General features: G+C 37.1%; 1 protein-coding gene across 1 annotated transcript in view; it reads right to left on the minus strand.

Annotated features, from left to right (window-relative positions):
• Positions 1 to 9095, minus strand: part of atosa (atos homolog A) — a 35844-nt gene extending 26749 nt beyond the window's left edge. The window contains exon 1 of the mRNA XM_088640908.1: positions 8184 to 9095. Coding sequence (XP_088497034.1) covers positions 8184 to 8199 — 16 coding nt within the window. The 5' untranslated portion in view covers positions 8200 to 9095. The remainder of the gene's footprint in view (positions 1 to 8183) is intronic.
• Between the last annotated feature and the right edge of the window lie 5105 nt (positions 9096 to 14200).

Raw genomic sequence — 14200 nt, forward strand, 5'->3', positions numbered from 1 at the left:
ATCCCCACTGCATCTCAACGGGCCTTTTTGGCTCATGTCAGCCACGTTGTTGCTCAGTTTCACCTGAAGTGAAAACAGTTTTTTCTTAGATATGCTGAAGTTTTCCTCCTACTTTCTGGAGAACAACCTGAGGAGCACTAAGGACAGTACAACCAGAAAGATTCCACAAGACTGAGCCCCAGCTCAGTTCTGAATTCACTGAAAAGACACCTGAATTGGAAGAGGTACAAAAATAGATGGATGGAGATGTATTGGACAGTGTGTTTTAGGTTCAGCATTTATAAAGGCCCTACACTTCAGCACACATCAAATGCCACTCAGCAGCTATGACAAAAAAACAAATGCTCCCAGTGTTAATTTTGCACTAGTTCCATCTTATCTTGACAAACAGATCCTTCTGATTGATTACTTTGACCTACTTACTCTTGTGGGTAATTAAACTTCTGCAGACAAATGGGGCAGAAATTACAGTTCCTCCCACATGCTTGGCTTATTTTTAATATTTGAGTCAGAGCTTCACTCACCTTGGAACCTATATTTGGGAGAGCAGCTTCGGTCAGTAGTGCCTTATACTGTATAGATTTATAATACACTTGACTAACTAAATAATCCTATTTCTAACTCATAATATTCAATTACAATTTATTCTAAAAAAATCCAGACAGGCAACAACAGTTTTCTGACATGAACATTAAAAATTGCAGCACACATTAATTTACCTAAGGGTATTTTTCATATCAGAGATAAAAGAAGCATGCTAAATCTAAGTCATTCTGCAACACCGGTAATATAACAGTCACCAGCCAGCAGTTCCATGTGTACTGTAAAAATACTTTGTGTCATAGAAAAGGAACTCCTAATCACATCCCCTACCATTCCCAACATCAAAGTGAATTTAGCCATTGTATTTCAAACACTAGCAACCTAAAACAAGAAAGCTTTAGGATTCTCTACTTGAACATTCATAGAAAATCTAGATGTAACCACAATGTGAAAAATGTATTTTCTGCTAGGCAGCTGTCACACTACTATTTTCTTCTGCCAAACAGCCAGGTTAAAGATATACCTTAGTGTCTTTCAAGAAACAGCTGGGTGAGTTAATTAACCAATAACTATCAAACAGGCACGACTGGTCGAAAGGGCTTCTCTTGCTTGTAATCTCCTGTTACTTTACAGGTATTTGCTACCAGCATTCAACATTTATATTAAAATGTCATTTGCCAGAAAATCTTGAATGAAATCTTCTTGAATTTCCTTTGGGGCTGCTATGGATTTGGCAAATCCTCCTTTTGTAAACTTGCTTCCTCAGGTGTGAGCAGTAATATGAAGCAAATGGCCAGGTCAGGAGAACAAAAGGAAGAGATTATGATAAGGGCACGGCAGGCGAGAAAGGGTGTCCAAACAAATGCAAATCAGTGAGACCAATTCCAGGGAATGTGTGAAAAGCCAAAAATGGCAAATAAATGGGGCAATTTAAAACGAAAGCAGCCTATCATTGACAGCTGATGGGAAGCAAGATTTTAGTTTAAAAACAATTCTGGCTTCTGATGTTTTTATAGATTGGGAAATTGGCACTAGTGTGAGTGTGCGTGTTTGGATTTGTGTGTCCTGCAATGGACTGGTGTGCCATCCACGGTGCATACCAGGACAGTCTCTGACTGCACCCCAACCCTGAATTGGACAAATCGGTTAGAAAATAGATGGATTGATAGAGAATCTGGAATGCTTGTCAAAGAACTCAGGCAGAAAGGCCAATGTCAATCAGCTTGGAGAGATCTTTGATCATCACAGATTTAATGAGTTCTCTGAACTGGTTGCCAGGTGTTGCTCCTGCAGGATATGTATTAGCAGGTTATGTGTGGCAACAAAAGGTACCCAAGGTGGATGGCAGCTTTGGAAAGTTATGGAAAAAGGCTTGTCAATTCCTTTTCCCTTAATAGTGGTATGAAATGACTGGTAGATCTGGTGAACGGTAACAGTTGAAGTTCTAGCAAATTACTAGAGAATTGCCTTTCCTAAAACATTCCATTATATAATATTTTCTAGTTAACTTGTATACATTGTCTCCACACTCTTACATATAACACAAGTAAAACATATTACTTTATTAATTTCTTATTACTGCTTTGATTCTGAGGACAGGGGCTATATTAGTAATTTTCCGGTCAATGTGTATAAGCTGTATTGACTTTGATATTTAATGAAAAAATCCTTCATTTCCTTAAGAAACATTGTTAGATTATCACCAACCTTTAGAAATTTGTCTTTCTTCAGTGCCTATAGTACCTGCAACCCTTTCAAAATAGAACTTTGGTTTTCCTCATCCTGAAACATGTTGATTTCTTCCTTAGAAAACACCTGAAATATTTACCAGCTGTTTTCCTTTCATCACTTAAAACATTACCATTTTAAATCAGTGAGATACTTTACTCTTCCCTTTATTATTCGATATTTAAGCATCAGTAGTGTTGATATTTCAGTATTCAGTAGCTTCTGCATCTTGTATTTGTACTTGTAAGGCTTTAACAAAGTGCATCCAAAACAGTATAGAGAACTGAAAAGGAAAGACATCCACTTCAGATTTTTCTCAATTCTAAAACGTAACAAAGGAAAATGTGCTACTGCAGCTTGAGTGATATTTCTTGTAGCTCTTCACTAATCCAGAATGAATTGGCATTGTGTCTTTCCAGTGCACCATTATCGGGTGAGAAAAGGAGAGACTCTGAAACAGTGCACGTGTTACTGAGCTGACCAAGGGATTTCACACTTGCATTCAAAACCTCCTTAACGATTCGGTCTGCTTAGAACAAAAACTGAATCTTGCACGGCACACCTTGTCTAGATGACTGAAAAAGAGTTATGCTATGAACCAAGTTGAAATGATGAAAAAGGTCATTTGTTTCAAGATGTTTTGGACAAACGTCTGCTTTAGTGTGTTTAGAAGGAGAAGTAAGCACAGTGCAGTAAACCTGTTTTTCACAATTATGGGAAAGCAAACCCCAAAAAAATTAAATAAAAAAGCACAGTAGAACCAGCTCTTTATTAGAGTGACAGACAGTTATGTTTAAGCTATAAATCCATCTAAGTGCTAAAATTACAGGGTACAAGAATTTGGTGGGTGACAAATTCTAAATTTCAATGGAGACCCTTCTTTAAAACAAGCACACGACATAGTTTAACGCCAACTGCTGTAATTCCAAGCCTTTGAAGATAAGTTTCTAGAGATAAAGATCATTCATACCCCAGGGCTTAATTTCTGAGACGTAACAGTTGAACTAAACACATCTTACTGAAATGATACTGGTGATCATAAATCAGAAATAGAAGGATGCATTCCACTTAAAGTACTGTAACAACAAATCAACTGTCGATTGTCAATTTCTTCAGCTTGTCATGAATTAGGAAACATTGAAGTAATTTTTCTTTCGTTTAAAATACCACATTTGTAAAATAAACATGAAGCCTCCTAAAAAAAAAATAAGCATAGAAAAATGTGACTCTTTAAGAAGTAAATGGAGCAAGCTATTCATCTGTCACTCAGAATCTTTAACAGAGAATCTGCAACAATTCTAAAAATAGCATTTCTTCCTTGATTTATTATGGAAATGCACTAGCCTCTGTGGTATCGAAAGCCTTTTACAGTAGCACATCTGATTTTCTCTCGTCACACTCAGCAGTTGGAATCAAATCTCATCTTCAAATATACAAGCCGGTCCATAAACCTTGCTTTTTCAAGCAAGGTTTCATTAGATGAGTCATGACAATATATAGCCCATGCTCTGCTACCTTACAGCAGAGTCACTTATCTTAACACTTCTTGTCACTTCTTTTGGTGCATCACTGTGGCATTGAAGAGCCTGTGAAACAGTGTGGTTGTAGGCTGTTAAATCTTCCACAGGATACAATGCACTTCCTATCATTTCTCTAGCTTTAAATAAAAACAGCCTTACCGCAGTGTATTACAAAATAAATCCCCCTTGCACGTTTTCCGTTTATAAGCAGCTGGCTCATTCTGACCCCTGGGTGTTCTGATCTATTATGAGTGTACATCACTTACATTGCTGTGTTCATGCCAAGACTCCCAACAGACACATTCTGCTCAGACAGAGCTACTCAGAAGTCAATGCGCATTACCTCCAAGGAGAAATCTATTTGTCCAGATGGTGTATGTTCTCCTAAAGCATAACTTCAAGTATCAGTTTAAAATTAAACTCTCTCACAGGTTTTGGGGACTATGTTTAAAATAAATAGAGACCCAAAAGCAATTTTTAAAGGAAAAAAATCGACTACAGTATTACTGTGTAGCTTTTGATTTCTGTAAGAAGAGAAGCATAGGGTACAAAATTTGGTAAATCCATGTCACATGAGCAATTAAATATCTATTATACAAACTGAGGATGTAGAAAAATAATTCAGGGAACTGAAGAAGTGGGGGACACTTTCAATCCCATCCCTCTTCCCTGCTCATTTTAGCCAAAGTTTATCAAACAGATTCAAAGAGGGCAGCGGTCATCTTCCCTGAACACACGGAGCTGTACTGTCAACAAATTTAATCTCTCTGCAGGGACAACTAGTACTTCCTTGTTAAAAGGCCAGTTTCTTGTTGAAAAGGAAACTATTCTGTAACTAAAACGGCAGCGAGATGGGAGGAAGGTTTTTACCCTTAACTGAAAGAAATGTATACAAAATGGATTAGATGGGCTGTAGTCCACCTCTGGCTTGTAGGGTTAGGTGCTTAAGTAAACTGCCTTTGTTTGGTGTTCACCTTAAATCTAATGTATTTTACAACCTAGGAAACTATGGCTTCAGTGACATCATTTGTTTAAACTGACATGAATGCTGCAGGCTTTATGCAAACAGTGCTGCATTTTCCTATGACCTCCACTCCTTTATTTCTTTGTAGGGAACTAATGAATCTCTAGCCCTAAACACCAAAGCCAAAAACAAGAACAGAGCACAAGCTTAAGTGCTTATTGCAATACCATTTGCAGGGACAAATTCATAAATGCAATAAATAAAAGCTCTAATTTCAATAGGTAATGCTCTTCCACTCATTGCATGTATAGATATATAGTCCATCAGAAAAAAAAACTTTCTCTTCAGCGGTTTTTTATAGTAACATGTAATTCTCTTGGCATAACAAAAAAACACCAAGTTGTTTTTGGTTAGATATATGCAAGCACCGCTTAACACTTGATTGGGTAACATTTGCCTCAGAGAGTTCTCCCTTGCTGGGGCCTTTCAAGGTTAGAAAAATCAACATGCCAATTTTCTGTGCATTACAAAAGAAAGGCCATCACCTAGGTTCTCTGGCTAGCTCCAAAGCACTCCTTTCCTTCCCCTGCAAGTGTGAGGTGCACCGTCCTGTTAGACAGATCACATATCCCCGAAGACTCGCACACTATAAATAACCCTATCTAAATAAATCATTCCTGTCCTGATATAGAATGACGTAGGTCAAAATTCATACCAAACTGGAAAGGATTTTGTGTCGTGTTTAATTGTGTACCTACCTGATGTAAAATGTGTCCACGGATAAGCAGTATGTCCTAAACTGTACCAGCACACTATTTCAGCTTTAGACTCCCTTTTCTTCAGCTAATGTGCTTAATACCCATGACAAATGTATTTGGTGTCTATAGCTTTAAAAAAGTAACAGCTGTACTAAAAAAAGAAAAAAAATTGGAACAGCTATCGTCTGCTCTATTAAATGAACATTATGTTCCAAATAAAAATAGTCCAAAGCAACAGTCTGACATAAGGGAATCTGTTCCAGGGAACAGTTTTAACAGCAATTAGGCATCATTGTTAGAAATGTAGGAAAACAAGTAGGCTCAATCACAGAGGAAGATCATTTTCTGGAACAAATATAATGTTCTACTGCACTAGACATACAGATTACAGTATAATTCCACCTTCCTGTCCCCCCCAGCCAAAGTAGCAGCTTTGCAAATATTGACATTACTTGGGAAAATGACTTTTTTCTACTTATAAAGTTATAGGTTCACTACTGTAGATATCCCAATGATTCTTGCTAATATATAGAATGTTAACATACTGTGCCAACACATTTGATTTGTAAAACAACATATGCCTTTCATTTACTCTAATCTGTTAAATACAAAGATAAAATATCTGACCACACCTTTCAAGTCATGGCTAGCGAGACCAAATATGAAAATCCATTACCAGAATTAATTAGCACTCTGCAAATATGCAAACAAGAAAAAATCCTGTGATCTGAACTTTTGTGGATTCCTTAAATGTGGGAAGGTAAGGTGCAAATACAACTGTATATTTCCAAAATGTTCAAACGAATACCTTGGGACATGCTGACATAAAGGCTTAGTCTAAAACAGACCCTGAAAACTGCTGTCAGATTCATAGAAGTATTTGTATGCAAAAGAGCTCCTCTTATTATCAATGCCTTCTTTAAACTGAGGTAAGAATATTGCCAGATTGTTTCACTGATTTAATTTCCATAAATTATTTGGAAATGACAGCACAGAGGCCATAACAAAGAACATTAGGCAAGTATGATATGTTTACTACATTTGTTTATTAAGACAACCTGAGCACAACAAAGAAAAGCTACATGACTTGCAAAATGTGTTTACCACACCACTCTCAATAAATGGAAAATGTAAACAACTACATTTCTACAAAAGGCCGAAGGTCTGACCACTAATAGACCACTGTATTTGTGTTTCAAGGAAATGTGGCTCATAAAGATGTCCCACTGTGGAAACAATGAAACAAAAATAAAAAATGTTGTGTTCTAAAAAACTAAATAACAGATTAAGGAATTTAGTTATATTACTGCAATATCACAGAAAGCTAGAAATGGTCATACATATGTGTATAGGACTATTTTTAACTATATAAATGGCATTTTATAATATACTTCACAACCATCACTATTTTACTACCAAATTATGTTTAAATCATAGACCATATAAGTAAAAATGCATTCAATCAATTAAAGGTAAGCGACAGAATACCAGGGGTTTAATCAGGATATGCACATTACCATCAACAACAATATACAGTATAGCGCAGCATTCATCAACTTTTAGTGGATCTTTAAATAAGGTGCAGTTAAATATATAATTTTCTATTGCCTAGCTACTACTTTAACTTATTGTGACTCACAGACTAACAGATTAACCATAAATCTGGTTGTACTGGAAGCACAAAACAACAGGGATGTTTATACATCACAAAAGTAGTCAAAGGTCCAAAGAGTCATATACATTGTGTCATAAACCAATACCAAATGTACTGGTGGTAGTATTCACAGGGCAATACCATTCTCGAAGACAAATTAACAAGTTTGAAATATTTAACACGTTTTTAGCTTAAGGCTTGCACCTTGTAAAGTTAAAAACATAAAACTGCTATGCCATTATCTTCTTATTAGTTGTTTGTTCTAAGTATTGTAAATTCACCTACAGCAATTATAGCGAACCTAAAAATGTTGCTTTTCCTTTGAAGTGCAAACTGTAATTGCAAATAGGTGGAATTTGAAATAGAAGAAAAAACACAGATATCAACAAGTAGACATTATTCTGATAAGATCATTAATGTTAATAGAAAATGTAAGATTGCTTCTGGTGACACCTTGGCCTAGGGTTAGCTGTGTAGCTCTCAGAAGAGTTACCAGGAAGCACAGGACACAACTCCACCAACAATTACACTGAACAAAACCGGATGCATGTTTGTCAGCTGTTCGTTCATTGGTGTCGCTGTAAAAAAAAACTGCAATGTAGAAACAACACCTTTGAAGCAAAATTAAGCCACCCAGTAATCTGAATATTTGACATAATAGATAGACGATCTCGATATCCTCTGCTCTGTCACCTTAAATATATGAATCGTCTACGAAGAACGCATTTAAATCGCTTCATTTATACTTCTCATTTTATTATAACATTACCAAAAACGGATGACTCCGTGAAACAAAGGCTTTGCTGCTGACATGCATTTAGCTGAGCAGTTACACAGCTGTTACAGCCATCCCAGTTCCCCCGGGAAAACAAACAGTACAGAGAGCATTCCTGTACTGAAGAAACAAAAGAAAAACACGACTTCCCCGGCCTTAATACCTGGCATCTGACAAAGACGGCGACAACAACGAGTGGCGGTTAATATTTGGAAGGAAACAAAAGTGTTGATCCGTTTACCTCGATCGGACTTCATGTCTCCGCCGGTGTCGACGCTGTGTCGTTCAGATCCCAGCTGCGTGCACTCTCCGTCGGCCTCCCCCGGCTCGCCGTAGCCCCTCCGCTTCCTCGTCTGGCTCCTCGATCGCGGGGTGTCTTTGTCACCCTCACACGCGGTCTGAACCCCACAAACACATAACCTTTCTTCGGTAACACTAAAAGCCTTGTCCACCGTGTCTGCTAGAGCTCTCTCACAAAAGCAGACCCGTGTTTGTGCCGATGACAGGCTACTCCATCCTTACCAGGTAACCACGGGCAAACCAGCCTCAAGTCTTAATTAATTAAGAAATGAGCCGGTGCTATTCCAACCTGAGGTAAAGATAGTCGTCTCTCATTTCTCTCTCCGTCTTAAGCTTAGATACGGCCAGCCATCTAATGCGGACACCCCTGTCGACTGCCACTTACGTACAGGTAGAGAACTTGCTATCTCGTCCCCTCTGTCACCGAAAAACAAAATACTACGCGCCCGGTCGCTACTCAACAGGAACCATCGCGTCTCGGAGAAGAAAGCGATGTTATGTTGTTGTACACATGCCCCCTTCTCCGTCGCCCTGAAAAAACATCCCTCTCTATCTGTCCTCTCGGTACGCTCTCATTTCAAGTCTCCCAGTCCACGGCTGTCCTCTAATCATCAAGTCTCGGTTTGCAACCGACACCCAGACGACCTCAGGTGTTTCAATCTGCTCTCGGTTACGCAGGATAACTCTCTGAAATAGGGAGTCATTTGCCGACTTCTTGGCGTTTTGTTTTAGCTCCCTCGCTCTCTTACTAAAACACCCCCCCTCTTCCCCAGTTAAGTCCCTCGTTTCTTGCTCTGCCTCTGCGGATCTTAAAGCCTCTCCATCGCTTGTCAAAACAGATCAAGGCAGCCTGTGTAGGTCACGTGTCCCAACAACAGCTCGCCCCCATTCGTCACTTCCCTGCCTCAGCCCTCGGGTGAACTCGCCGTCATGGCAACCGTACAGCTTCAAGCTTCTCAAAACTTTCTTTTATAAAGGCAAAACAAGTGGAAAGTTTATTACAAAGGCATGCCGTTTATCATATCCACAGAAATTAACACAGGGTACCCATTAAGTTAAATGCAATGATGGTGCATTACTCTAATGTTTCCCCAAATACGTTCTATAGGTTTTCTATAGGTAATTAAATAGTTATCAAACGAACCTCGACTTAGTTGAAAAGTTAATATCTGATAGGTTGTTCTAGGAGGCTATAGAAACACCAGAATCAATACATTACACCATATTTTCCCATCCCTGTTTTACGGCCTGCTTGAAAAAAAAATGGTTTAAAAGCATACGATTATACTTTGGTGAAGGTAAGCTTCTAAATGTGGGTATTTTTATGCTGCATGGTTCAGCTTTGTTAATGTGAGTTTGTACGTTTTAAAATGTGTTTGCATATTTAAACAATACATGCAGATTTCCCATCAATTCAGGCTGTGGTTGCGCAACAACAATTGAAAGCTTAGTATTCAACGTGTAAGTACTGACCTGAATGCATTCTGGGTCTTCGTACATCATCCTTGAACCTTGAGAATACTAAGAGAAAAATGAACTTCATTTAAACTGTGCAGCTGGGCACAGACCCCATGCTGTTAAAAGACATCCTACCATTCATATGCGCTAAACCAGTTGACAAAGATGCAAACTTCCGAAGACCAAACGGGATTTTTTACTTTTGCATTATAATCAAATGCTATTGTTTATCTCCCTGACACATTTTATAGCTGGAGGGAGGTGGTTGAGAAGATTACATTGAGAATTTGAAATGACTTTGATTTTATGCCAACAAAGAATGCAAATCTGACACAAACTGGGTAGGCACTTGATTAATTTTTTGCAACTCCTGAAAGAAGCTGTCATGTTGTCAAATGTTGGAATTCCATCTTAAGAGATGTGGCTGACGATGAAGAATGCAGTTTCATCGTTTTATTATTAAAATTTAACCAACATATTAAACTTCTGTAGGAATAATTCCAAAAGTAAACTACAACTATAAAAACATTAATAAAATTAAGTATATGTTTTACAATATCCATTCCAAGAAAAATACACATTTTTTTATTGTGCTAAGTATTTTAAGCATTTACAATCTGCCACTATAGACTACACCAAAGTGTGCATTAAAATCTTTGTAATCATATCTCAGGGCACTGATGATAAATAACATGATCTTCGATCTCATAATGTTATCAACAGTAGCTCCTAATACGATTACTAGCTGATCATGTAGGCTTTGAGCTGCTTTATTCATTGCACTATTCACAAATTGTTAGTTGTTCCATTGTTTGGCTTAGTTAAAATAATAATTAATTGTTTACACTTATATAGCTCTTTTCTGGACACTCCACTCAAAGCACTTTACAGGAAATGAGGACTTTCCTTCATCAACAATATGCAGCATCCATCCATAGTTTTTCATGGTTTATCCTTGAATTTAAATCAAGGGATATCCTGTTAAAATGTGAGATGCAGTAGTAAGACTTACTGGTAAGAATATACAGTGTACAGTTTTGGCACCATATTATAGAAAACATATGCTCTTGGAATCAACCCAGAGAAGAGCAACAAGAAATAAAGCTGGGCTTAAAGAAACTCTCTGCACTGACAGGCCAAAAAAACTGAATGTTTTCAGGCTCGAACAGAAACAACTGAAACAGGATCAATTAGTCAAAATCTTCAAAGGCATTGACAAAGTCAATCCTGTGGACTTCTTCAGAAACAATAGTCAAACACACCAGGGGACTTACTGTACATACTGTACAGAGAAATGTATTTATAACTGAGAAAATTAGGCACTTATTTTATACAAAGGATTGTGGGTGTCTAAAACACATTACCTGATCATATTGAAGCTGACACCCTTGCTTGAGATGAGAGATGAGATCGTTAGATCAATTAGCAGCTAGCATCCAAATGAATCCTACTCCGTTGGGCCCCTGAGCAAGGCCCTTAACCCCAACTGCTCCGGGGGTGCTGTACAATGGCTGACCCTGCGCTCTGACCCCAGGCTCTCTCCCTGTCTGTGTGTCTCATGGAGAGCAAGCTGGGGTATATGAAAAGACAAATTCCTAATACAAGAAATTGTAAAGGGTTAATAAAGTGATATTGTTATTATTATTATTATTATTATTATTATTATTATTATTATTATTAAATGAGCTTGATGGGTCCTTTCATTTGCAACCTTTTTTATTGTCTTAGGTATCCTACCGTATGTCAGTCAACATGTGACCCAAGAAAGTTCAATATTATACATTCAGGAAGATTTGACCACAATTGTGTTTTCCCAAAATCTTTGTAAGCTTTAAAAGCTAGATAGCAGCGACCTAGTATAGTCATTTTTTGTGTTGTAGGCACAGAGAATTATTTACCAAGTCAACGATGAATGAATTTTCTTAATCGCTAAAATTTAAGAGGTTCTGCAGAAACCATTTTTTAAAGAGGTGTCTTCAAATAGAAAATCCTTCATTTCAGCTGCACACCACAGGTCCAGTCCAGTTTGTATGTTCTCCCGTGTTCATGTGGGTTTCCTCCCAAATTCCAAAAACATACTGGTAGTTTAGTTGGTAGTGTGTGTGTTTGTGCCTGTCCTCTGATGGACTGGCATCCCATCCAGGGTGTATCCTGCCTTGCACCTCTTGCTTGCTGGAATAGGCTCTGGCTACACTGTGACCTTGAATTGGAATAAACAGTTAGAAAATGGTTGAATGAGAGCATATTGGTTCCTGGTATTCAGGAACAATACTTAGTGGACTAGAAAAATAAATCTTATGTGTGGTCAGGAAGTGAGAGAATTAAATTAATGGATAGCATATCATCTTAAAAACTTTTCTAATGAAAAGAAAGATGGACTTGTTTACATAGAATACCAAATAGAAGTGTATTTAATTATTATTTGTGTGGAGAACAGATATTGAAAGGGCACTTAGGGAAAAAAATGTAACTAAATGTGAACTTTAAATTTAGTTTTTTGTTTTTGTAATGTTTTTATTATGTACATTAATGGAAGTGTTTCAGAAAATAATGTATTCTGTGCATGTACATCATTTGCATTAATCTAAAAAAAAAACGTTTTTTTCTCAAAGAACTGGACTTGGACTTCTGTCCAAGTACTGGAATAGTCATGACCTCATCTAAAACAGTTTTAAACAAAATGTTATTTTCCATTTATAAAATGACTGAAAAAAAGATACGTTATCATGACTACATATGTAATATGTTGTCATTTTATATTTATTTAACACGAAGAAATGTTGTCAGAATTTCTTCCTAACCTATGGGTAAATTCAAGTTTTTCCGTTTTAAAGAATTTATGTAAGCATGTATTACCCGAAACAGTTCTGTGAGGCCATCTAGTGGTATGGTCGCCAAAGGAAGAAAAACCTCGTGATCTACAGTAAGTGGTGTAATTGGTAGGTTGTTGGCCTAGATTTCACACAACTCCATCAACGTAGTTACTGTCTTGATTTAAGGACGTGTTCCAACCGTTTTTTAAAGTATTCTGGAAATCAATTTAAAAAACGTGTGAGGACACAGTTCTGTACCTAACATTTAGGTACAGAAGTTCCTTTTAAGTACCATTGGTATTTCTGTGTCCTTGTTTCGCTTCTGGCTGTTAACAGTCCTCTTATTTGACCTTTTAGCCCCCTCTCTGATTTAAGTACTCTACAAACAGATTAGAAACTAAAGCATACAGAATATTACCTTAATCTGGGATCGTATTGCACTTAATGCGTATCGTTAAACATCTGACAAGCATTTTCAATAGGTTATACCAAAATACTCCCTACTGTGATTGTAATTGCACTATATTATGGCTGTATATACATATGCATTTTAACATCTAAATGGAACATTGTGAAGAAAAAAAAATGTAATGAACTACTTGCAACCAATTGGACATTTGTAATATTTCGTATATCCTTAAGCTTTTGCATTTTATTCGGATTCAATAACCTGCTTCGTTTGAAATATTGATTATTTGTGAATTCTTCTAGCATGCTAGCATTTTAGCACTGAAAAACGCTTAAAATTAATACTTATATACTGTAATGCACTTACTCCCCCTGGCGTTTGTGGTTTGTAATGACAGGCGAAGTAATTTCCGCTTGAAGGGCTTTTTACAAAATAACAAGTGCACCTGTTATGTGTGTGTTTTTTTCAGTCGCTGAAGATAGCAAAATAATCTATTGCAAGAACTGACCGTTAGTTACTATCTAAAATTGTAGTATGAAGTTACAATCTAAGGTTTTAAGAATTTTTTATTGTGTGCCGTCACAATGTTCTCCTCTTACTACACTACATTAAATGCGTTTTGTCCAGACAGCATTTAACATAGGAACAAGTTAAGGTTAATTCTATGCTGCGAAGAGAAGAAAAGAAACAACTATTCGGCTTTGGAGCCTTTTTCGGGTGTGCCTACTTGAGCATTTAACATATCTCCATATTAGCACTATGATTAGATATACTTAAATTACAATTTTATCTCACTGTAATTAATGGCAGAAGACTTTAATTATGTTTGTATAGATACATCCAATATTTCAACAACATAGATTTGTAATTTACCAATGACAAATGGATTAACGTTTAGATTGTAAGAAACAGTGCTTGATTTTTTAATTGCTCAATAATTGCAGTACTGTATCATTAAATATTCTAGGACCACATGAGGGAATTAATCTGAAATAAAACAAGAGAAACTGTAAAATCATTAGCTCACATACTGCTAAGATGTAGCTTGAATCAATAGACCAGGATCTGTAGAAAAAATATTTGCATAAAAATCCTACCGTAATTGTAGAATTCACGGTCACTGTATACTGCCTTTAGCTGAGGAGAAAACATTGGAGTTTCTGAGTACTTTTCTGAACCGGCAGTAGCCAGGAAGTTTTGGTGTCTGTAATAATCTGCTAAATGGAGGAAGAGTTAAATATTTCAGAAGTGCAAGAGGTGATCAATGTGGCCAAAGGA

This window comes from Lepisosteus platostomus, chromosome 7 (assembly GCF_059453375.1).
Source record: "Lepisosteus platostomus isolate fLepPlt1 chromosome 7, fLepPlt1.hap1, whole genome shotgun sequence".
In the NCBI taxonomy this organism is placed as follows: Eukaryota; Metazoa; Chordata; class Actinopteri; order Semionotiformes; family Lepisosteidae; genus Lepisosteus; species Lepisosteus platostomus.